This window comes from Coloeus monedula (assembly GCF_965178545.1).
Source record: "Coloeus monedula genome assembly, chromosome: 5".
Lineage (NCBI taxonomy): Eukaryota > Metazoa > Chordata > Aves > Passeriformes > Corvidae > Coloeus > Coloeus monedula.
Genome location: NC_138785.1, coordinates 74,558,236 through 74,583,197, shown reverse-complemented (window position 1 = coordinate 74,583,197; position 24,962 = coordinate 74,558,236). Strand labels below are relative to the sequence as shown.

General features: G+C 58.4%; 1 protein-coding gene across 1 annotated transcript in view; it reads left to right on the top strand.

Moving 5' to 3' along the window:
- Positions 1-24,481, top strand: part of RAB11FIP5 (RAB11 family interacting protein 5) — a 38,334-nt gene extending 13,853 nt beyond the window's left edge. The window contains exons 2-6 of the mRNA XM_082282145.1: positions 82-521; positions 2,197-2,920; positions 12,214-14,673; positions 19,285-19,468; positions 20,316-24,481. Coding sequence (XP_082138271.1) covers positions 82-521; positions 2,197-2,920; positions 12,214-14,673; positions 19,285-19,468; positions 20,316-20,525 — 4,018 coding nt within the window. The 3' untranslated portion in view covers positions 20,526-24,481. The remainder of the gene's footprint in view (positions 1-81; positions 522-2,196; positions 2,921-12,213; positions 14,674-19,284; positions 19,469-20,315) is intronic.
- The last annotated feature ends 481 nt before the right edge of the window (positions 24,482-24,962 follow it).

The following is a 24,962-nucleotide window of genomic DNA, read 5'->3' as shown; positions in this document are numbered from 1 at the left end:
CATCTTCTCCAAAGTTCTCCTGGCTTGTGGCTCTTGGAAGTGACCGAGGGCCCTTTCCTTTCCTTTCCCCTCTGGCTGCAGGTGGCACAAGCTGCACTCCAAGGCTGGGAAGAAGGAGAAGGAGCGTGGTGAGATCCTGGTGAGCATCCAGTTCACACGGAACAACCTCACGGCCAGCATGTTCGACCTGTCCATGAAGGACAAGCCGCGCTCGCCCTTCGGGAGGCTGAAGGACAAGGTGACAGGCAAGAAGAAGTACGACCTGGAGTCGGCCTCTGCCATCATCCCCAGCAGCATGGGAGCCCTGGACATGGAGGACGACTTCGAGCTCGGGGGCAAGAAGTCCAAGGTCAAGGGCTTCTTCCTGAAGAACAAACTGCGCAAGTCGTCCCTGACCCAGTCCAACACGTCCCTGGGATCCGACAGCACCATCTCCTCTGCCAGCCTGAGCATGGCAGCAAATGCCCCTGAGGTGCCCAAATCCCCGAGCAGACACGGCAGTCTGTCCATGGAGCGCTCTGGTAAGAGGATCAGGCATAATCCCCCCCGGTTTTCCCCCTTCCTTTCTTTGCAAGGGACTGTTGAGACTTTCTTACAACTCTGTTAACTCACTGCTTACCCAGTGACAGAACCAGGGAAACGTGGAATTGGTTAGGTTGGAAAAACCCTGCAAGACCTTGGAGTTCAGCCATTCCCCAGCACTGCCCAGGCTACCACTGCCCATGTCCCCAGGTGCCACATCCACAGGGCTTTTAAAGCCCTGCAGGGATGGGGACTCCATCCCTGCCCTGGGCAGCTGTGCCAGGCCTGGACAGCCCTTTCAGCAGAGAAATTTTCCCTGAGCCTCCCCTGGCCCAGCCTGAGGCCGTTCCCTCTCCTCCTGTCCCTGTTCCCTGCCAGCAGAGCCCGACCCCCCCGGCTGCCCCCTCCTGTCAGGGACTTGTGCAGAGCCACAAGGTCCCCCCTGAGCCTCCTCTGCTCCAGGATGTCACTAAGAGGTGACCTCCTGCACAAACCCCTGAGATTTGTGTCCTGGCACTGAGGTGTTTGCCAGAACGGGGAGGAACAGCCCAGATTTTGCTTTTCCACGCCTCGCCATGAGCTCCCAGGATCTGAGGGCTCTTCAGGGCTGTTTGTTCTTGGCCCCTCCAAGCAGTCCCTGCAGGAAGGCCCTGGCTGGGCTGGGCTGGGCTGGGCAGCTGCTGGCCTTGCCCTGGGTCACGGCTCTAATGAGCCACCTCCAGCTTGCAGGCAAAGCCGAAACGGGGCCCAGCTCCAGTGATTAAAACAATCTGAGCTCTTGGCACTCCTAGGGCAGCGATTTACAAACAAAAAAGGCCCTTGTAGGGAATTAATTCCCCCTTGGAAACAAATATATAATTAAATGGTTTAATTGGCTGCAGTCAGCACATTGCCAGCTTGGGTGGGAGTCCCCGGGGAGCCATGTGGCTTCTGCTGGGTTACATTCCCATGCTGGTCCCATCATCCTTGGGATGAGCCTTCCAGCTACTGGGAGCTTCCCTTCCCATGGCAGGGGGGTGGAACTGGGTGTTCTTTAGGGTCACCTCCAGCCCCAGCCATTCAGTGGTTCTGTGAAGGAAGCAGCACGTCCAGCTGGGAGGGGCAGCAGCTGTGTGAGTCGTTCTCAGGTTCTCCATGATTTTTGCCCTCAAAAACTGGCAGTAGCCACAAGGTCATAGAATCACGGAATTGTTGAGGTTTGAAAAGATTTTTAAGATGATCAAGTCCAGCCCTCAAGGCAGTGGGAGGGAGCTGCAGGCACTGGACCCTCCTGGCTCATCACACCAAGCAGTGGCCTGGAGCTCACAGCCGCATCGTCCCCTGTTCCATGCAAACTCCTAAGTCACATGGAAGCTTTAAAACCCTCTAAGGAGCTTCTGGGGAGTTCCTTGTGTTTATTATCAACCTCAGATCCTCTCAGATCCTCTCAGACAATGGGTTTGTCATCTCACAGAGCCTCCTCTGGGGTCCTCCCCTGCTGGGCTGGGGGACGATGTTGTGTCTCCTGTATGGCTGCACAGCTGTGAGCTGTGCTTTGCATTTCCAAGAACTTAATCCTGTGGAGCCCAGGAGGGAGAAGGTCGGGGTGATTTCCCAGATCTGTTCAGGGTTCACAGGTGGAAAATAACGATGCTGTGCCTGTGGCCTGACCTGTTCTGTGTTTGCTTCCCCCAGTGAAGGACCTCCTGCCCTCCCCGAAGCTGACCCACAAGAGAGCGTTCAGCGACGACGTGTCCCAGGTCAGCCCGGTGCTGGAGCCCAAAGCCACCCAGAGCCCGAAGCCAAAGAACGACCCCGTGTCCCGCTCGTCCCTGTGCATCAACGGCAGCCACGTGTACGGGGACGAGGCGGCCCCGAGGAGCCCCGCAGGCCTCTCCACCAGCTCTGCCCCCCTGCCCGTGCCCGGCGGCCCCCGCAGGCAGGACGAGGCTTTCGGCTTCACCCCCCTGCACCCCAACCCCCAGGAGGTGCCCTGGGGGCTGGGCAGCCTGGAGAGGGCCCAGCAGAGGGACGAGCCCAGGTTCATCCCGTCCCCTCCCAGCCTGGCCCTGCAGGAAGAGCTCAAGGTGTCCACCAAGGCCGTGACCCTCAGCAACCACCTGGGCAGGGCCAGGATGGAGGAGAGCAGTCGCCTGGAGAGCAAACCCACCCAGGCTGCGGCTCCCCTGGGCTTCTCCACGGAGCCAGCCAAGGACAGGCCGCCCGAGGACACCAGGAAAGAGGACAAGAAAGCCAAGGGAGGCTTCTTCCACCACGGGGGCACCCGGAGCGACGCGGGAGGCAAAGGCCAGGGGGACAGAGGGACCCCCGTCCACGCCTCGGCTGCGGGGGATGAGAGGAGTAAGAGCAGCGGCTGGTTTGGGTCCAAGGAGCCCAAAGAGTCCCCTCAGAAACCCAGGTCAGTGGAAGGGGGTGTGGAGGTCCAGGCTGGCGATTCCTGCCCCAAATTCCCGTCTCCAGCAGCTCTGCTGGCCAGAGCTCCCGGACGCTCCCGGGCCTCGGTGTTCAGGCAAGGTCGGAGCAGGGAAAATGCTTCCTCGCTCTTAAATGTCACAAAGGGAAGGGGATTTTCCTGCATCCTCCCCTGGCTTCTGCCAGAAACCACCTCTGCAGGGTGTGGGATGTGTTTTCCACCCGGGGAAGGGAGGGATCCCCCTCCATGGAGAGGTTTCCCTCTGCAGAGGTGGGGCTCAGTGTGGTCACACCAGGTGGTTCTGTGGCCTCAAAATGCAGATTTCATTATCCTTTAATGAGCTAAAAAAGCTTCTCCGGCAGTCAGGCTGGGATGTGGGATATCAGGATGTGTAATCACGTTATTTAATGAGCCCCACCTTCTTCTGTAGGGTCTGCTCAGGGTGCAGCTCTTTGATAACTTGAGGTATCATTAATATTCCCAAAGTAATCCCAACCCTGCTCTTTCCTGTTGCCATCCCAGCCAGCCTTCCCTTCTCCCAGTTGCGACTCTCTAACTGTTCTTGCTTTGTGTGGTGATTCATCCCTCCGGATCCTCAGGTTTTGTGGTGTTTGTGCTGTTCCTGTGAGGAATTTATCACCCGTGTCCACCCCTGGAGCCCCTGGAGCTGAGCTGGCAGTCCAGAGGTCGAGGGTGTTGTCAGTGAGAGGCAGGAAATGGGGTTAAAACCAGCCAGAGAAAACAACCAGCACTCGAGAGCTGGCTCAGTCTGCAGCATTGGTTTATTAGAGGGGTTTTCTGATCTGGGCTGACTTTAACCTAATTTCTTAAGCAGAAGGATTTGAGTTCAGTCTGAGCCCCCTTTCATCAGGAGGGCACTCCTGGTTTATTCCATGTATGCAGGTTCCCACATTTTTAAAGGGATGAGCACATCCCTCAGCCTGGCTCCAGAACCAGCCCCAGAATTGCTCCTTTCCACTGGGAAGTGTTGTGCTCATGGTGGCCTTGGGGCTGCACAGGCAGAGCTGGGGACACTGGGACAGGCAGGAGCTGCTCCCCTGGCTCAGGAATATCAGGAATATCCCATCCCACAGACCCAGAGCTCTGTCCCACAAAGTCCATCCCTGGGAAGGGAAAGCTGGGATGGGAAGGAGCAGGCAGGATGTGGGAGCTCTGTCCTGCTGCAGCAGCGGGAGAGACAAGGATGAGGTCTGGGGACTGCTGTGGTGCATCCCCATGGATGGGTCTGGCATTCCCTGTCCCTGGCAGTGCCCAAGGCCAGGCTGGACGGGGCTTGGAGCACCCTGGGATGGTGGAAGGTGTCCCTGCCATGGCAGGGGTGCAGTGGGATGATCCTTCAGGTCCCTCCAACCCAAGGCATCCTGTGATTCTGTGGTTCCCAGGAGACTCAGACCCCAGGCAGGGGTTTGGTGTCACAGCTCAGTGCAAGATTTGTGATGAGCCTGAAGGACTCTGGTCTCTGCATCCTGTCCTTGAGGAAAGACAGAGTATTCCCACTCATGATTGTTCTTTTAATTTTTCTTTCTAATTTTGGGATAATAAACCTGCTGGTTAAGGCCTAGAATGAAAAATCAAGGCTTAAAAATCCTGCTGTATCCAGGCAGTGACTCCACAAGTGCCTGAGGCAATCAGGGAAGCACTGTGGGGATGGGATGGGATGGGATGGGATGGGATGGGATGGGATGGGATGGGATGGGATGGGATGGGGAGGAGCTGCCCTCAGCATCTCCCTCTGGAGCCTTTTCCTTGGGAAGTGGGTGAGAAACCAGCAGGTTTTCCCCTCTTGGCAGTTCTGGGAAGGAAGCAGGGAGGGCCGTGCCTGCCCAGATCTTCTGCTGGACACTGATTTCAAGGCAGGGATGTCTGATCCAGCTGGAATTCAGTTCCTGTCCATCCAGCCCAGTGGATAATCACCAGGAGTGCCCCTGGACACTGCTGGTTTCTAACAGCTCCCTGCTTTCCTGGACTCATCCCCAGCGTTGCTCCTTTCCCAGAGGGTTTCCACTCCATGGGTTATTTTAAATCCACCTCAGTGCTCACAGTTTAATCTCAAGCTCAGTCGGAGCCGAGCTTTGCTTGGAGTCGCTTTGCCGAGGGCTTGGTCAGTCTTGTGAGGAGAAACTGGGATGAGCTGTGTGGCAGCAGCTCCTCTGGCCTGGATTTTCTCTCCCAAAAATAGGAATGGCTTCAAAGCAGCACGGGCTGGAGGGAAGGAATTCACAGATGCCCCTTTTAGGGCGTTGAGAAACATCTGAGTGGGCCTTAAGTGCAGTTTGCAACTGAGAATGGGAAATAATGAGCTTAAACTGGAGCAGAGGGGATTGAAAGCAGGAGTTGGGAGAAGTGTCTGATGGAGGAGGGGGAAATGCTGGAGCTGCCTGGCTGGGAAGGGATTTCTCCCTCCCGGTGACCAGGGTTTGGCACTGGGATAATTGCAAACCTTTGGGGAGCGCTACAAGAAGCATTTGGGGACTGAGTCTGAGCCCTTCCCATCATCACAGGGACAGGGTTCGTCTCTGCCCTGGTTTTCCCAGTGCTTCAGTTTTCCTGGCCATTCATTATGACATCATTACTCATTTTAATTAAACAGAACTGACCTCTCTGATTTTATTTTGCTTCCTTGCGCTGAACAACCTCGTGGGCCAAGCTGGTGATTCAGGTCAAAGCTCTGGAAGAGCTTTTTAGGTCTTGGCAGCTTCAAACTGCCAGAGGGCAGGGTCAGATGGGATATTGGGAAGGAATTCCTGGCTGGGAAGGTGACTAGGCCCTGGAATGGAATTCCCAGAGAAGCTGTGGCTGCTCCTGGATCCCTGGCAGTGCCCAAGGCCAGGCTGGACATTGGGGCTTGGAGCAGCCTGGGACAGTGGGAAGTGTTCCTGGGCATGGCAGGATGGGCTTTAAGGTCCCTTCCCACCCAAACCATTCCAGATTCTCTGATCTCTGGGGGATCTCTGATGTCCCTCTGCAGCTGAGGAGCTGTTCAGTACCAGTGTCACGTGTGGAACTGGAGATGAGTTAACCCTTGCTCTGGAGAGAACTGAGCAGTTTTAAGTCCTGGTTTATTTGCAGAAAGGACCTTTTCCCTCCTGCTCTCCTGACTCTGGAAACTTCAGCTTTGTGGCTCCTGCCAGCAGCACCTTCTCAGCTTTTTGCCCACCTTGGATAGGCCACGTTTAACCCGGAGCTGAACGTGGTGAGAAAGCATCAAAATCAGTCACTGTGCAAGACCAAAGCCTCAGCCTGTGATTAGTTAACAGGTCTGTAATTAGAAGGATGGTTTGAGTTCACCTGCAACAAAGCCCAGCCTGGCACAGCTCATCTTTACCCACTTGCTCTGCCAAACACGCCCTTCCCAAAATAAGGAGCTGCTGCCTTTGGGCTGGGTTTAACCAGAGCTTTGTAAAAAGGGTTTTGTTCTGTGCCAGGTGGGTTTTGCTGAGCCATCAGTGTGGGAGCTGGCTCTGCAAACCTGTCCATGCTCACTGGGGAGAGAACTGGGCATTTCTGCCTTCAGCCCTTATTCAAACCCGCTTTTCCCGGATTCTTCTCAGGGAAGCAGGTCCCAAAGGCTCTGCTCTTCATCCCTGGCTCTGCTAATCCCTATGAGCTCCAGGCTTTGATCCTGGATGGGATGGGAGCAGTAGGAAGGTGGTGTTTGCTCTTTGGAGGCTGAATAAAAGTCTGGTTGGGGTTTGTTGTTTTGAGGTCAGGTGGTTGAGGGTTGTATGCAAGGAAGAAGCTCAGCAGGTTTATTTGAGGCAAAGCCTGGGGCTAAAAGAATCCTTTACATGTTCCCAGGGTTTCCTCCAATGTTATCAGAGCTCTGCAGCTCCTGCTTCCTGTGGAGAATCCTGATGATAAAATGGGGCTGCATCTTAGGCCTGGCAACAGGAGGAAAGGGAAATTGTGCTCTGTCCTGTAAAAACAGGAGCATCACTTCCATTCTTGGGTTCAAGCTCCTTCCCAGGGTCCATAGCCTTGTGTCCAGCAGTGTGGCCAAATACTGACTCAGTTCCTCTCTGCTCCTCATGTGCTCCCAAAGAGTGCCTTTCCTGAATGCTGGGAATGGCAGGAAGGTTTGGAATGGCTGGAGCAGTCCTTGGCCGGGCTGGCAGCAGTGGGATGGAGCGTGGATGTTGTGGCAGCCCCTCCAAAGCCAGCAGGACTTCCAGAGCAGAGCCTGGGAAGCTGCAGGGTTTGAGGAAGAGGGAGATGAAGGCCCTGACGTGAAACCAGGGCGTTGTGGATAACAGGGATGCTGTGGATGAATCCATGGGAGCCATCAGCATCCCAACTCTGGCTCAGGGATCGTATCCAGGTGAGTGCAGTGCTGCCCACCTGCCTTGGACCAGCCCTGGGCACGGAGTGGGATCTGTGTGAGGGGCCTGCAGGGCTGGAAAAGGGCTCTTTGTGCTGCTGAGCCTGCGCTTCCCAGGGAGGGACACGAGGATGGGGAGCTGGATCCAGAGCTGGCACCAGCTCAGGCCTGGTGAGGCCAATGTGCTTTGGCACCGCCCAGGTAAAGCCCAGCCCCGCTCCCGCTCCTAAAAGTGGGACTTGGGGGTTGAAGTTCACATCTCCCTGGGTTCCTACTGCCCAGATTTCTGCTATTTTTTTAAATTCCCGTGGTTTTGAGGGTAAATGTCTGTAAAGGAGGAATTGTCCATTTTTGTTGGGATGATGGACGGGTGAGGCCCAAGGGAAGAGCAAAGTGGTTATTGCACAGATAATTATTACAGATCGTTTATAGATTATTACAGGTGATTTATTATGGAGAAATCCAGTCCTTCCACCTCTGGAATTCCTATTTGAAATATATTCCTTGACTCCTTCCCACTGGTGCTCCCACCCTGTACAAAAATGTCCCGGGCTGCTGTTCTCATCTCTTCCCAACCCCTTCCTGCACAATTCCTGCTGTGCCAGCCCTGCTCATGCCGGTGGGAGGAAATTCCTGATCCCTGCTGCTGCAGGATGCTCCAGCACCTCGATCCTGCTGGTTTCCCACCCAGGTGAGCCCTGTCCGTGGGCAGATGGGGCCAAAAGCAGGTTGGGAGTGGCAGTGCACGGCACATCCCTGGATCCAGCCCTCCTGGGAGGAATTTTCCACTTGAGCTCAGCGCAGCTCTTCCCCTCAGCACATCAGGGCTGGATTCATCCCTGCCCTTCCCAAACTCCTGCTTCTCCAGCGCATGTGCTGTTTTCTGCTGGTGGTGCAGAGTCCCCCAGCCTCCTGCCGCCGGGCTGGGACTGCAGAGCTCTGCCCTCAGCCTGAAACCCAGGCTGGGATCCGTGGGGAGAAATCTCCCTGCATTGAACAAGCTGTTTCCAATAGACTTTTTCCATCAGGGGGTTGCTCAGCAATATTTTATTTCCTTTTTTTTTTTTTTTTTTTTTTTATTGCTGCGAGGCTCAAAGGCGTCTGTGAAGTGCTGCCAAACAAATAAATGAGGGCAGGGAGGTACCCGCGATTTATTTTGGCTGGCGGAGCCATGTGCTGGGAATGGGAGGGGAAGGAGGAGAGGAGGAGGAGGAGGAGGGTGAGTCAGCGTTTCAGTGCTGCAAAGAGCTGCTTCCATCAGGCTGCTGCAAGCGGAGGTTTCCCTCTAGAGGAATCCGCCGTGCTCCGCTCCTGCTTTCACCGAGCACTTCCAGCATCCTCCCTCGGGGAGAACAGACTGGGAAATGGGGCTCCTTGGGGGCAGAGCAAGGCTCCTGCCAGCGCCAGGCTGGTGGCCAAAGCAGGGATGTTTGTCCCAAGGAATGGGGTCGAACGGTGACGCTGCAATTTGAAATACCAGTGGAAAGTCACAGATTCTCAAACGGCCTCAGGGTAGTCCTGGGGAGGCTCAGGTTGGATGTTGGGACAATTCCTTCCTGGAAAGGTTTGTCCACCACTGGCACAGCTGCCCAGGGCAGGGGTGGATTCCCCATCCCTGGAGGGGTTTCAAAGCCCTGTGGATGTGGCACCTGGGGACATGGGCAGGGGTGGCCTGGGCAGTGCTGGGGATGGTTGGAGTTGGTGATCTTGGAGGGCTTTTCCAACCTAACATTCCATGATTTTTCTGCCTGTAGTTTGCAGCCAACAAACCCCTGAACAAACCCCAGTGGGGCCCAGCAGGAATGGGGTTGAGAAACAGAAAGGAAATTTCCACAGTGGAATTGAAGGAGGAAAAGCAAAATCTGACAAAACAAGATGGATTCAAGTTCTGTCTTTGTATCTTTAGCCAACACCAGCAGGTCCAGCACCCCAGGACTCCCATCAGGACTTTACAAGGGCTGGGGGAACAGGACACAGGGAATGGCTTCCCACTGCCAGAGGGCAGGGATGGATGGGATATTGGAAAGGAATTGTTCCCCGGGAGGGTGGCCAGGCCCTGGATCCCTGGCAGTGCCCAAGGCCAGGCTGGACACTGGGGCTTGGAGCAGCCTGGGACAGTGGAGTGGGACTGGGATGGGCTTTAAGGTCCCTCCCAACCCAAACCATCCCATGAAGACTTGGGAAATGGAGACAGGATCATCTTGGGTGGGTTTGAGGAGGCCTTGAAGCTGTTCCTGCAGCAGTGCAGGTGGGGATTGGTGCAATTTGGGATACCCAGGCAAAGGGCTGCCCTGGCATCAGCCACCCCTGAGGAGGGAACCTCACCCACTCAGCTCCTGGCAGCTGGGACGGGCTCGTTAGGAGCCTGCAGCTGATTAATGCTCTGCAGCCATTTAGAGCTGGAGCCCAGCAGAGCTGGATCAGCCCTGGATGCTCTTACTCAGCACTGAGGGATGTTCAGGCAGAACACAAGGGATGGATGTCGGTCTGCACCAAATCCTGGAAGCAGTGCCAGCAGGACAAGCAGAGGTGGGGCTGGGGCGTGTGCCCCTTGCAGGCACCCCGAGATGGTGGTGGTTGGACCTTGCCACCTTCCCTTTCCAGCTGGCAAGGAAAATTTGCCATGTTTTGCCCTGTTAAAATCTCTTTGTGGATGCTGTGAACTCACCCAGCTGAGTGGTCACATACTGAGCAGCTGTTCCCTTACATTCGAGGGGGATTAGGGAAAAAGGTCCAACCCTGTGCTGATCTCCAGGCCGGGAATGCCGGGAGAGGTTTTCCTCTAAGCACAGAGTGGCTGCCAGGCTGGAGTGGTTTGTGCCTCGGGGTCCATCAGCTCCTCCCATAACTTCTGGAGACTTTCTGTGCTCACCCAGAGCTCACACCCCTGTGGGGTGCGTTCCTGGCTGTTCCTCCCTGGTGTGAGCAGGAGAGGACACGGAGCAGAGCCGGGCTGTGCGGGGCCCAGGATGGGCACGGCCACCACTGCTGCTCTGTGACAGCAGGAGAGGGCACCCACGAGCCGTGCGTGCCCGGAGGGAGCTGCAGGTTTGCGTGGGGATGAAGGGGCTGAGGCTTTGTGTTGTCCCTGAGTTGCCAGTTCCCTTCGGCGGTGTCTGGGTGTGGCCCGTGGGTGCTGGAGCGGAGCCGGTCGTGCTCAGCCGCTCACCGGGAGTGTTCCCTGCCCACAAACTGGGATGGGGGACTTTGGTGGCGTTGATGGCTTCAATGGGCACCTTTCCAAGGAGCTGCTCAGAGGAGGGTGCGGGAAGGGGCTGTGGAGCTGCCAGGAGTGGGAGCAGGGGGTCCCCGTGGTGGGGGCATCACTCCTGGGCCGAGGTGCTGCCAGCCCGGCGCCCTCCCTGCTTTGTGACCGACCAACTCCACCATCACCAGCATCAGCTTTTGCCTGAAGATGGCATTTTGTGCTTTAAAATGCGTCTGAGGCGTTTGGTGTATCCTCAATAACATGGAAATAGTTGTGCAAGCAACTTCGTGATCTTGCAGTGCTGCCTGCGATCCCTCCCGAGCCCTCCTGAAATCCCAGGGTGTAGCCCCAGGGACACTGGTAAAGCAATTAATGTACTCCTTCCTCTTAAACCTTGGTGTGCCCAGAGCTGGCTGATCCATGGCTGTGTTTCTCCCCAGCCAAGAGGGGAACTCTCTGGAGCTCGGCAGTCGTGGCCAGTGCAGGAGGCAGCAATCCCACGGGATCTGTAATGGGGCAGGGCCAGGTGCCCCTGTCCTGGGGATGGGATTGCTCCTCCCAAGGGTGAGTCAAGGGGATGGGCTCAGGAGGAGGGAGCGTGGCAGTCGGAGCACCAGGTGGACATGGGGTGTCCACACCACACCCCCCCTTTGTGATGTGAGAACCTCTGAGCCTGGTGAGCCTCCTCAGGGGGGTGACTCCGCATTGCTGGAGTTGTTCCCAAAGGAAGATGAATGAAATCCCAAAACAAGGTCCCTCAGTCCCGCTTGAACAGGCAGCAGGGAGCTGCCAGCCTCACTTGGGCTGAGATTCTGAATTCCGCTTGTGCTGAGTCCCTTCCACCTTGGGATCCCCCATGGGGTTTCAGGCATCTCAGGATCTGAGGTCGGAGGTGATGTGACAAGGGGCATGTGGGAGGTGGGGCAGTGTCCAGAGCAGGGACAGGGCCCTGTCCTGGCCTCGTGCTCCTTCCTGCTCGGCCTCCCTCAGCCCTGCTCCCCTCCCTCCTGTGCAAGCGGGAGCTCCAGTGTTCTCCCATGGTAATGCTGTCAAACCAGTGAGGAGGCACTGGGCTAAACTGGGGAAGACTCCTCTGTGCTTTGACTGGTTCACGTAACCCTGATCCAAGAGCCTGGGCAGCTCCTCGTGCTCCACCTGCCCTGGGTGCCACCAGCACCGGGACAAACACTGAGCGAGTCCTTGGGCTGCAGGAGTGGGGAAACCTCTCTGGCTGCTGGGCTTGCTGAGGCAGAGAGGGGAACGTGCAGGACTGTCCTGGGAGCAGGGCTGCCCCTTGCTGTGTGTTGTGCATGCCCTTTCCACACCCTGACTCCATAATCATTGCTCTGCCTAACGAGCCAGGCATGGGTTTGGTCATTGCTGCTTGGAGCGAGCGTTTGCGGTGTGTATGGTGTGTGCTGACAGCTCTGTCACAGCATTAACCAGGAGGACTGTTCTGTCTTCCCTCCACAGCCTGGAAGTGTCTCCTCAGGTAGAAACCAGCTCAGATGCTCCTTCTCATTGTGCTCTCTGCTCCCCTGCCCCGTGCCCTGCCGCCCTCCCCTCTGGCATGCCGAGCTCTAACCTCCCTCCCGCTCCCGGAGACAGCCAGGCCGGATGCTTGTCCCCCACCAACCCATTCCTCAACTCCCTGCAGAGCAATCCCTTCTTTGAGGAGCTCCTCGCTGACCAGGTACTAAATTCTCCTTCACCTACTCACTTTCTCTCTAGTTTCCCGCCTGGGCCGCATGCTGCAGCAGAGGTCGCTGGGAGCTTTTATTCCTCTGAGGATTGCAGTCCCTGTGCCGCCCCAAGGCAGACAGACCCCGAGAGGGAGTCTCCAGCCCAAAGCGTTGGTGTCCCCGTGCCAGAAACCACTCCCCCAGCACCGGGAGAGCTCCCTCCTGCCGACGCTGACCCCGCCGTCCCCCCGCCGCCCTCGGAGTGGGACGATACCTTCGATGCCTTTGCCACCAGCAGGCTCAAACCAGAGCGGAAGAAGGAGAACTTCTTTGCCTCGGTGGCAGCAGAGGGCATGGCTTTCATCGACGATCCCGACAGAGCCAGCCCAACAGAGAGATCGGCCGAGCCACCCTGCCAGAAGGGCTCCAAAGTGTTGGAAAAGGCCGAGTCACCCCTCGGCGCTGAAATCCCTGCAGCTCTCCGCTCTTGGACAAATTTCTCCAGTTTAGACGTGGGGGCCAACCTGGTGAGCACCACCCAGGAGGCCACGGTGATAGAGGATGTGCTGAGCCCCGTGTCCGCAGGGTCCATGGCGAGGAGGAGGAAGAGCAGCACTCCCATGGTCTGGGCAGCTGCGTTTGCCTCGGGCAACCCCGGGGACAAAGAGGCGTCAACAGCACTGACCACTGAAAATAGCACTAGGGAGGAAGGGGCCAGTGGTGAGGAGGAGTCCTCCAGTGCAGGGACAAACGGCTGGATGACCATAGCCACGGAGACCGCTCCCAACCCCTCCGAGAGCACCCCGAGCGCGGCCAAGGAGCGCGCGGCTCCCGAGGGCGCCTTCGGCCCGCGGCCGCCCTTCCTGGGCGAGGGCACCTTTGAAGCCCAGAGCTTGTCCCGTGCTGCCGCCTGTGTGTTACCCAGGACCTCCTTCCCCCCCGAGCTGGCCCCCGAGGCCCTGCCTGGCAGCACCGTGGCGACCGTGCCCCCGCGGGTGCTCGGGGACGTGGCAGCACGAAGGTTCCCCGAGCCGGGCGCGGAGCCCAGGGGCGGCCAGGAGGGCGCCTTCGACATCCGGAGCTCGGTGTTCCGGCTCCAGGCCAGCATGCGGCTGGAGGCCAGCGACGGCCTCCTGAAGCTCAGCTCTGACATCCGCGAGAGGCACGTGGTGCTGTCCCCGTGGGCAGCGCCCCAGGGCCGCCAGGAGCCGGTGCCCGGCCCGGCGGTGCCACCACCCAAACCCCCCAGGTGGTTCGCAGCCGCTGGCGCTGGTGGGGACGCCGAGGAGGGGGAGTCTGGTGACCCCCAGCGAGGCAAACAGGAGCGATGGGAAGACTCTGAGGGCCCAAGAGCAGAGATGGAATTGCAGAGGAGCCATGGGAGCAGCGAGCCCTCCACGCCAGCGCCTCCCAGCCTGCCCACACCGGGAGCAGACGCCGCTGAAGCTGGGAGCGAGTTCTCAGCGTCCGAGGGTGCCAGAGCTGCCGCTGTGGACTCAGCAGCTCGTTTGGAGACAGGAGCCAGCGAGCTGGGGACAGGGGACACCTCTGTGGGGGAGCACCCGTCAGAGATGAACAAGACAGATGTGGCCGAGCAGTTCGAGACTTGCACATCCAAGTTCTCCCTGGAGGGGCTGGAGCAGTCGGGTGCTGAGGGGAGCTGGAGCCAGCCCCGCGCATCCCCTCAGACACAGGGGGCCACAGACAGTGCCAAGTGGGAGGCGGCCTCCAGACAGGAGCTGTTCCCTGAGGAGCTCAGTATGTCAGGACTAAACCCACCTTCCAAGCTAGACCTGGGCCAGCCGGAAATGTTCTGGACGGCTCTGGAAGAGCAGGAGGCAGCTGGGCATCCAAACCCGCAAGCCCAAAGGTCAGAGCGTGGGGAGAGTCCATCCCGGCCAGAGCCGGCGTGGAAGGATGGTGAGGGGCAAGCAGGAGAGCAGCCCGAGCCCTGTGCCCCTCCCGAGGAGGCAGAGCAGGGCAGGGCCCGCGCCAGCGAGGAGCCCGAGGGGCACTCGGCAGAGAGCAGGATAGACTTCAAGAAAGCCGATTTCTGGAAGCCAGACAGGGCAGACGAGAGGCACACGCAGGGAGTTTCAGCCCCGAGAAATCCCTTTACCCTGGCCCTGAGCCCCAACTCCCCGAGCAATCCCTTCGTGGAGCAGCCCCCGGCCCCGCTCCCCGTGCAGGCTGTGCTGCCCGAAAAGCTTGAGCGGGCCGACTGCAGCTTCTGCGGCCCGCAGGAGGCAGCCCCCGGGCACGGCTTGCAGCCCACTAACGCTCCCGGCCGGCCTCCCCCCCCGCATGCCAGCCAGCCCCTGGCCTTCTCCACCCCTTTCCTCGTGGCTGCCACTAACCCCGAGCCGTGTGGCCCCGTCCCCGCCAGCCGCCGCGCCGCCGCCCGGCCCTGCCCGTGCCCGCAGCCCGGGGACGCACAAGCTTCAGCGCTCCTGGTTCTGCCCAGGGAGACACGGCCGGCTGAGAACCCCTTTTGCCAGCAGACGACCAGGTGAGCACTGCGGGGAAGGCGAAGGGTGTCTGTGTGTGTGTGTGTGTGTGCGGGAGAGGAGAGCCCGGCCCCTCCGCTCGTAGCAGGGCGTGGTGAGAGGGCTGCACCCGGCTGGGCTCGCTCCAAGGAGGCTGCTGCTCGTGGTGCTGCAGCTCCTCTTCCCTCACCTTCCCCTGGTCCCGGAGAGCCCAGCCCGAGCTGCTGGGAGCCTTGGCTCTCTGGGATCCTGGGCGAATGGCCACTGGTGTCCGGTGTTTTCCCTGGCCAGGGCGAAAGGCTCGATGCACCACAACCTGCCCCAGCTGGAAATTCAGCGCAGCAGAACTGCACCCACATTGCACTCAGTGCTGATTTTGGCTCCATCATCTCCCCTGTGCTTGCAGAACAAATGCCTTTTCCGTGGCTGCCAGGAGAGCTGCTGGCTGTTCCTGCTCTCCGGAGTTCCTCATGGCATGTGCACAGCTGCTGCTGCCCCTGCCCTTGCCATCCATTCAGCTTTGGCTGCTTTCCTTGCCCATTGGGTACTGAAACCCTCCTTCTCTCCATAGCTAAAAAAAGAGGGTTTTTTCACTGGGCAAAATGCCCTTCTCCCCTCTCTCCTGCCGAGATGCCCACTGGTGATGAAGCCAGTGGGATTTAGCCTTGAGGATGATGGGAATGGGAAGGGTGGAAAGAAGGGGCTGTTCCTCCTCACAGGTGAATCATGGGTCTGTACAAATGCCCTGAAGCAAAGCTGGTGAGTTCAGGGCATGGAGTCCTACTCTGTGTCCTTCAGTTCATCTCGTTTTCCTGGTTCTCCTTCTCCTGGTCTGCCTGCCCAAGGACCAAGCTCTCCCAGGGGTTTACCAAGCTCTAGCAGGGATTTATCAGCCTCACTGATCACAAGGCAAATGGAGCTTTACTGGAATGGTAAAATCCCACCTGGCCCAAGAGCAAGATCGGTCGTGGCCCCGGTGAGAGGAGGGGAGGGAGGATGGGGCCAGCAGAACTTGCTGAGCTCCAGCCCTTGCACAAGGGGATCCCCCCTTGGGATGGGCATGGGGTGCAAAATGGCCTCGGCAGCAAAGACCAGCATCTGTCTGGGTCTGTCAGATATTTTTTCTTCTTATTTAGGCCGGATCCTCCAATCATTTTTAATTGGATTATTCATCCCCCAGCAGATAACCTTGTTCAAAATTTGCAGAGATGCTGCACAGAAACCTCCTGAATTTTGTTGTGTTTCATGGAAAGAGAAGTGTCCTGCATGCCAAAGGGATCACTGAGGCAGGGAGGGAAGCTCAGGACTCTCTAGGTCAGTAGTACCTGCTCATGGTCATCCCCAGCCTGTGCATCCCTCCAGGCCTGGCTGGCTCCTGGATGGGATGGGCTTGTATCCAAGAGCTGGGTGTGATATCAGTGATAGACAGCCAGGAGGTCCTGGGACTTCCCTGCTCGGGCTCCTCCAGCACATTTGGGATACTTGCTGTGACTGAAGAACCTCTGAAGAGCTCCTGAGGCCTCTGGGGAAGGCTCCAAGGCTCTGAACTGCTTTATAGGACTGGGGAGATGTGATAACTGTCCAGGGTGAGGGAGGAAAGCTGGAAGGGACCTTTTCCCAATCCTCGTGGTGATGCTTCCCTTCCCAGGATCATCTCCTGCTGGGGTAGCCAGAGGCACATAGATGAAGGAAAGATGGTAGGAACAAGGTGGAAGGAAACGGAGCGACTTCAGACTTGGAATGGGCATTGAGTCCTGGCTGGGACAAAGTGTCTGCAAGTGAAGGAGAGCCGGTACCTGGTGTGAGACGGTGGGAGTTTGGGGTCAGGAGGTTCAGTGCCTCCTCAGGAGAGCTGGAAACCGGCAGTGGGGTCCCATGGCCCCGTCCCAAGTGGCCAGAGGGCTCTTTGGTCTTCTTGTGTGGCTGCTGGGGCAAGGGAGCATCAGCTGCAACTCCCAGGTGTGCGGAGGGTCCTTTGCTGCTCCCGGGGACAGGGCTGGGAAGGTGTCACATCCCCGGGACAGGAGGGGCCCCAAGGACAGCCTGGGAGCCTGCCCTGGGGGCTCCACTGCCTGGAGCTCCTGCCCATCCCTGGGATGTGGGGCTGGCCCAGCACACCGTGGCACCTGCAGGTGACAGGACTGGGGATGTCACAGGTGCCGAGGTGGTGGCACAGGCTGCACCTCCCTCATCTCAGGAGTGCAGAGAATCACTGTATTGTGAAAATGAGAGGTCAGGTTAAGTCACCTCATCTTGGTGATCCTCGTGGAGCCCCTGAACTCAGAGTGTTGCTTGGCACACCCAGGGACAGACCGGCAGAGCTGATCCCAAGCTCAGCCATTCCCGTTCCTCCTACAGACCCTTCCTCCATGGAGAGCTGGCCCTCGGGTGCTGTGTGGGGCTCCAGGCACAGCAGCTGGGCCACGGGAGAGGGATTCCCTTGGGTTTGTCCTCTGCTGTCTGGTTCTCGGTGAGGAGCATTTTACTGGGGTGACAAAGGCTTCATTTGGGACTTGCTGAGGGAAATGCACCCGGTTTTCCCTGTGCTCTGCAGTGACCTTGGGAGCGTCACTGAAAGCTGGGACAGGGCAAGGCTGGCTCAGACAAGGGGACATGGCTGGGCCAGTGTCACCCTGAGATGTTCCACCTTGGCCTTAAGCTCCATCATAACTCGGATCCACTTGGGCTGCAGTGCTGGGTCAGGAGCCTTTGAGCAGCTAATTCCACGCTCGAGCTCATGTTCATGGGTCAGGAGTGGAAACCGGTCCAGCTTCTCGGCAGATCCACCAGGATTCCAGGCCTGGCTGCGAGGTGTGAAGGTCCCCTGGAAGGAGCTGGTGCCACCATCCCAGGACAAACACAGGTGGAGGAATGTCTCCAGCTCTTGGATCCTTCCAGAGACAAACGGAGGAGGCAGAGCCCTGCAGTGCTCAGCCAAGCCCTGCACGCACCACCCGCAGTGGGATAAGGATTTATTCTCAGCAGTACCTTCAGGCCGCGGGGCTGGCAGCAGCGTGTGACCACACTGGGGTGGAGATATCCCCCTGCTTTCAGACGCGTCCAGGCATTCCCACTGGCTTCCCAGGGACGTTCCCAGCCACGCTCAGGTCGTAGCCTCTGCGTGGCTGTGGGGATGCAGGAGGTGACAGTGACATTTGGGGCTCAAGCCTGGCTGTGATGAGCAGCCCTGGTGGCTCCCCCAGCCTCTCCTCACCCCTGTCCCATGGTGTCCTGGTGGTTGTAGCTCCTGGTCAGGTTTAGTCCCAGTGGGCAGCGCTGGAGCCTCGTGTGCAGAACAGCAACTCCTCCAGCCCTGGCACTGTCAGTGACTCCCCCGTAGCTCTGTGGGATCCTTCTCCATCCTTTCCAGCTGCCCAGGACTACTGGGCTTTGTCCATGTGCTTGGACAGCTCTGCCAAGGGGTCAGAGGATCACAGAATCCTGAGCTGGGAGGAACCCACAGAGTCATCCAGTCCAGCTCCTGGCCCTGCCCAGACCCCCCAACAGCCCCACCCTGGGCATCCCTGGCAGCGCTGTCCAAACACTCCTGGAGCTCTGGCAGCCTCGGGGCCGTGCCCATTCCCTGGGGAGCCTGGGCAGTGCCCAGCACCCTCTGGGGGAAGAACCTTCCCTGATATCCAAACCGACCCTGCCCTGACACAGCTCCAGCCCTTCCCTGGGTGCTGTCCCTGGGCACCAGAGGGAAGAGATCAGAGCTGTCCCTGTGCTGGCCCTTGGGAGGAGCTGATCCTTTGGCTTGTTGGAGCAGGTTGGTGGCTGCCAGTGCTGTCCCCTCCCAGCATGTGGACAGCAGGAGGCATCATCGTGGTTGAAGAGGATTTCCACATCCTTGGTATGTCCCGATCCCATCACCATGGACGAGGAACAAGGACACAGCTCTGCTGGGACACACAGCTGATGGGGTTGTCACCCTTGAGAGGCTTTGCAGAGCTCCCAGGTGGAGGTTTGGATGTTTCCATTCCGAGGATGGTGCACAGCTGTGCCTGCTCCTTGCAGGGAGGGAGCATCAGGTCACTTCTCTTTCCATCATGCTGAGAAGGAACTGGACTTTGTCCAAGCCCAGAAAGAACCTTTTGGGTGAAGAGTGAGGCAAAAATAAATGAAAATTAAATTCCCCCTTAACTGACTGCTCACCCTCCTTTTGGCCTCGTGGAGGGGGACAAATTCTGTGGTGGCTTCCAGGCAGGTGACATCCAACTCTTGGGATGGAGCACCAATGGTGACCCCAGACTCTTAATTTGGGAGTTCCTGAGCAGCAAAAAGCTGCTCTGGGCAGTGGATGCAGCAGCCTCTGATCACACTGGAACTGGGTTTGAGCTCCCCAGCTTCTCCAGCTTCTGGCAGCTGGGAGTTGTGACCCACAGCTTTCCTAGTGAGGATGGGCAGTGCAGGTGTGGGCAGGGCGTGTCCTGGGGCTCTGTATCTCCTGTCTGGGTGGGAGCAGCTCCGTGGACTCTGCCCTGCCCTGCTGCTCTCGTGGGAGAAGGAGAGCTGTGGGCAGCACGGACACTGGGGTTCAGCTGGGCTCAGTCTCCTGAGCAGGGGCTATCCCTGTTCGATCCAAGGGAGTGGCAGCAGTGGGGGTGTTGACTGTCCCACCTTGTTCCCCGCAGCCCCCACCCCGTGAAGCCCCTCAGCGCTGGGCAGGAGGGCTCCAGCGAGAGGAAGCAGCAGCACAGGCCCAGCCTGGGCTCGGCGCTGAGCAATGGCCTGGAGAGGCTGAAGACGGTGACCACGAGCAGCGTCCAGCCCGTGGCCCCGGCCTCCCACCCCGACAAAACCGACCCCAAGTTAAAGGTAGGAGCCTGCCCCGAGTGAGGCTGTGCCAAACCCGCTCCGGGGGCTTTGCCCGTCAGGGGCAGGAGCTGCTGTGGGGAGGCAGAGCGGGGTCCTGTGGGCTGTGTGGGCATCCGGGACCCTGCTTGCTCTGCCTCCCTTCTGCCATGGATCCCTGGTCTCTGCACCCCCTCACCCCATCGTCTTCCCACTGCCTGCTTTGGTTTGGGGTTTGATTGTGCAGCATGTGAGTGAATCCCTGCTTGTAGAAACATGGAATGGGTTGGGGAGGACCTTAAATCCCATCCAGTGCCACCCCTGCCATGGGCAGGGACACCACCTGCTGTCCCAGGGTGCTCCAAGCCCCAATGTCCAGCCTGGCCTGCCCAAGACCTGACAGGTGGAGGGTGGAGCAGCCTGACTGATGCTCTGAAGGGTTCCTGGTCCTGCAGAGGGAAGGTCCTTCCTGGAGCTTTGCTGGCCTGGATGTACTCCAAACATGGCCAGCAAAGGCTGAGGCCAGCAAAGCACCTGTGACACCTCTGAAGACACAGGGGGTGTTCCGAGGGTGACGCCTCCATCCCTTTGTCCACTCCCACTCCACTTGCCTCCCCAGCTTCACATGGAAAACGCTGCTGGGGTTCACCTGAGTGAAAGACAAGCACAACCTTGCTGGTCTCAGAAGCCCTGTGGGTGCTGCAGGGAGTTCAGCTGGTGCTTTATGAGCACATCAGGTCCCTGTGGGTCAGACAGACAGACACACAGACACACAGAGTAGCAGTGCTCTGGCTGTCGCTGCAGCCTGCAAACGTTACCAGGGCAGAGGTTTTGATTCCAGTGCCTGAGTGTCCCCCTTGGTTCCCACCAGGACCCCGCCCTGCAGGACCAGTCAGCCAAGTATTACCACCTGACCCACGACGAGCTGATCCAGCTGCTGCTGCAGAAGGAGGGGGAGCTGAGCAAGAAGGAGGAGCACATCCACGAACTGGAGAACTACATCGACCAGCTGCTGGTGCGCATCATGGAGCAGTCCCCCACGCTGCTGCAGATCCCGCTGGGCCGGGGCCAGGCCCCGTGACCCTGCCCAGAGCAGCAGCACCCAGCAGAGCTCTGCTCCAGCGACCGCTGCCAACACCCCGCACCCCCTCCTCTCCCCAGAGGGCTCCAGTGGCTTCTACTCCCAGTTTAGCCGGGTTATCTGCTCCTTCCCAGCCCAAGCTTCCCCCAGCTCGGCTCCAGGGAGCTGTAGGGTGACGGGCTGCCAGCACCCTATGGGGAGGAGCAGAGCCCTCCACACGAGGCAGGCGCCTCCTTAGGTCCCCGTCGCTGTGACCAAGTGCCACCCCTGGGCACTCCTCCTGCCAGAGCTTTAAGTGACCCGTGGACATCTGAGAGCTGGAAATCATCTCCCCGTGACTTCATCTGCTGCTGCTGCTCCTCTGCCCATGCTCTTCCTCCTCTCTCCCTGAGGTCGTGTCCCCTGGCTGGTGGATGGTGTTGGACTGGTGGGTGATGCTGGGGACGCTCAGACCCAGTGAGGCTCCCCCAGCGCGTTCCTGACCAGAGCCTGTGGGACGCCTCTTCCCCTCTGGCCCCAGTTACCCCCAGTGAAGGGTGAAGAGCCAGCTCCAGTTTGCGCCACTTCCTGGCGGGGGGAGACGCTCCACAAAGGGACAGCGCCGGAGTCCGAGGGCCTGGCGTGGTGTCAGAGCCTGGCCGGGCCGCGCTGGCTCCGTCACAGCACCGCTGCCAGGGTGACACTGCCTGGGTCCCTCACGGCTGGACTGGGAATGTGGGAAGGGAATATGGGATCGTGCCCCCGGAGTGCTGCAGGAGGGGCTGGCGTGCCCCGGAGGGACTGAGGAGTGCGGAATGAATCCACAGCTGAACTTCCACTCAGTATTCCCGGGAACGGCTGCCCATGGCTGCCCCACCCCGGCTCTGCTCGTCTGTCCCAGCGCAGCAGGAAAACGCCCCTGGAGTGAGACTCGGGAGGTCTGACCCCTCTGCAGGGCCGCTGCGGGGTCAGGCACCCCAAACACTCCTGGCACAGCCCACAGCTCCAGTGCCAGTGCCCAGCCTGCTCCCCCAGGATCGCATCCCCACGCCAGGATCACCTCCCCACGCCGGGGTCACCTCCCCACGCCGGGATCACCTCCCTACACCAGGATCACCTCCCCACCCCGGGGTCACCTCCCCACACGTCATCGGCTCTCCAGGGCTTGGGCCCAGCCTCAGGGGCTGTGGGGCAGCTCTGCCCACTGCGGACCCCTGAGTGACCACCCAAAGGGCTCCTATTTACCTGGCTGAACGATTGATTTGGAGGTACTGTGGAAGGGGATGGGAAGGATGTTGTTCCCTCCCTCATCGTGGCAGCATTTTGGCTGGAGAAGGTGCCTGTGCAGGCAGAGGGGCAGTTGGAGTAGGATTTCAACATGAAAGGCATCTTCTCCCTCTTCTCTGTCTCCCAAAGTTACGGGTTCTTTTAAATCCTCCCTGCTCTTCTCTTTGCTTGCTTCAGTACAGACCATGACTTTGAAGAATGGTGCCTTTTGCCAGAGGCCAGTAGCAGTTTCCTACCCTAGAAAGGCTCTGAAATCCAGCTCTCAGTCCCACACAACCTGCCCGGGTTGTCTCTCCTCTGTTTTCCTGCTCATCCTGAGAAAAGTGAGTTAATTGTTACCCACAGGCAGCAAAGCCTCCCCACACCTGCGCAGGTGTCTGGGTCCTTGCAGGAGTTGTGCACCGGGAGAAGCGGAGGCAGAGAGATCAGGAGCTGACACAGCAGGGAAGGGCAGGCTCCGTATTCCAGGACAAAATACAGCTGGATATGGACAGTGTGGGGTCAGGAGAGAAGGAGCTTTGGTCCTGTCTGACCCTTGGACCCTGCATGAGGAGGAAAACCCCAGCCATGACCCTCCCCCTCCTTCCTGCCTCTCCCCTCGTGGGAAACAGCTGGGGGTCTGCACTGCTCCAGCTGCTCCCCCTGTGTTTCTGTTCCTCCTCCCTGTGTTTGTGGGGTGGGATGGGGGTGTCCAAGGGAAGGTGTTTCTCCCATTTCAGAAAGTGCCAGGAGCCTCTCTCTGCCTGTAGGATCAGATCCTGTGTCCTGGGAGCCCGAGTCCCTCTGGGTGTCGCCTGTGTCCCTGTGAGTGGAGGCAGCCAGGGAGGAGCTGTGGCCAGTGGGAATGCAGCCCTGGGAAAGCAGCACGGCATGGGAATGAGGGCTGGGAACAGGGACAAGGAGTTCCTCAGGAGGGCATTAAGGGGGGCAGGTGCAGAGCCAACATCTCCCCAAGAGCCAGGGCCCCTCTCTGGCTCCCCACTCCATGAAAACATCCTGGCCCCCTGCCCCAGCAGGGAGGGGTGTCGGTGCTCCCCACACAAGTGCCAATGTTTATGTGGATCCATGGCACCTCCTTCCCACCTCGCCCTCCTCTTCCCTCATGTCTCACCGCCTCCCTCAGCCCCCTCTGCCTTACTCAGCTCTGCCTTTTTTCGCTCCAAAGCCTGAATGTTTTGCACTTGAATATAAAAAGTTACTCTCAGAGCTCAGCAGGTTGTACCAGGTGTGCAGCCCTGCCAGCAATAGGTGCTTCCACATCTGCCTTGCCAGCAATACCTGTTCTGTTCCCTCATCTCCTGCCTTGCCAGCAATAGGTGCTTCCACATCTCCTGTGTCCAGCAATACCTGCTCCTTCCATCTCCTGCCTTTCCAGCAATACCTGCTCCTTCCATCTCCTGCTTTTCCAGAGAATATCAGTTCCCCCATCTCATGCCTTTCCAGCAATACCTGTTCCCTCATTTCCAGCCTTTCAAGGAATACCTGTTCTGTTCCCTCATCTCCTGCCTTGCCAGCAATATTTATTCCCTCATTGCCAGCCTTTCCAGCAGTACCTGTTCTGTTCCATCTCCTGTTTCCAGCAGTACCTGCCCCTCCCATCTCCAGGAGTCCAGGTGGGCACAGCACAGGTCCCTTGGCACTGGAGCTGAGCCGGGGCTGCAGAAGACTCGAGCAGTGGTGGATGTTCTGTGTCTGCCCTCGAGTGCCCAGCAGGCCAGAGGTACCTCGTCGTGTTAGGAAGAGGTGTCTTACAGATGCTCCTGTCTCTGTTCTCTGTTTCCCCACCCCGCTGTCCTGAAAATTCAGGGTTTCGCCCCCACCACACAGCTTTTGTTCTGTGCATGAGAGCAGCAGCTCGGCTGCAGCACTGCAGTGGGGTCTGCAGTGTTGCTGTTAAACCTCCACGTTCCCCAGGGAATGGCTTTGAGGACCTAAATGCTTTCTCAGAGAGGGAGGGGATGAGGAAGAGAATTGGGGAAATGTTCTCAAGTTGCCCATCTGGAATTTGTCTCTGTGTTTAGTGACTGAATCTCTCTGTTTAGTGATTTTCTGGGGATTGCAGTGGCAGGAGCAGTGTTCCTGCTCCATGTTCCTGGCTGTGCTCTGAGCTCTGTCCCTCTCTGCTGAGCCCAGCACACCCCAAGGGTTTTCTGGGTCAGCAGCAGCTTCTCCCTGTTCTGTTTTAAACACAGCCATAACAATTCCCTGTGGTTTTGCCTTCCTCCTGGAGTTTGTTTTTCCACGCTCGAGCTGTTCCTCGAGGCTGCAGCAGGGTGCTGTGCTCTGCCTTTGCTGTCAGCCCACAGTTGGGTTTCTTGCTTCTCCAGAACTTCTGCCAATGATTTCTTTTCCCCTTGCCTGGTCCTCCTGGCCACACATGGGCCAGAAGAACCACCAAGGTTTATCCTCAAACTGGAACAAACCTGAAGGGATGTGAGTTCTCCAGTGTGACGTAGGCTCAGCCTTGTCTGGGAAGGAACCACCGTGTTTGGGGTTAAAAACCTGGAAAAACATCCCCAAGTGGGAGAAGTGTTGGGGATTTTGGAGATGTTGGTTTCCCTGTTCTTCACGTCCGCAGGAAGTGGGTTCTGTGTGTCTCATGTTTTAAGAGTTGCAACTAATGTTTATAAAGAGCTTGTTATTTACGTTTTAAGCACTTTAAAAAAAAAATAAAAGTTGTTCAAGCTGTTCCTAGACACTTCTGATTCACTGACAACAGCGTCTGTGCTGACGGCGCCTGGACACCGAGTGACATTTCTGTTTGTTTGCTGCAGGAGGAGGAGGAGGATGAGGAGGGTGTCAAACTCCTCCAGCAGCTTTTCCACCTGCCCCAACCGTCCCCGAGTGCTGTGCTGTGGGAATGCTGCAGGAACCTCGTGTTCCTCCCCAAATGCTGCTCCTGCCTCAGGTGTGGGGCACACGAGGGCGTCAGGATTCTCTCAGGTTTCTGGTGTGTGTCTTGTGTTGTGTCCCGAGCATCCACGGAGTGGGGCTGGGATTGGAGCGAGCTGGAGCCGGGCTGGGCCAGGCGAGGCTCAGGGTGGACATTGGGACAATTCCTGCCTGGAAGGGGCTGTCCAGGCCTGGCACAGCTGCCCAGGGCAGGGGTGGTGTCCCCATCCCTGGAGGGATTTCAGAGCCCTGTGGATGTGGCACTTGGGGACGTGGGGC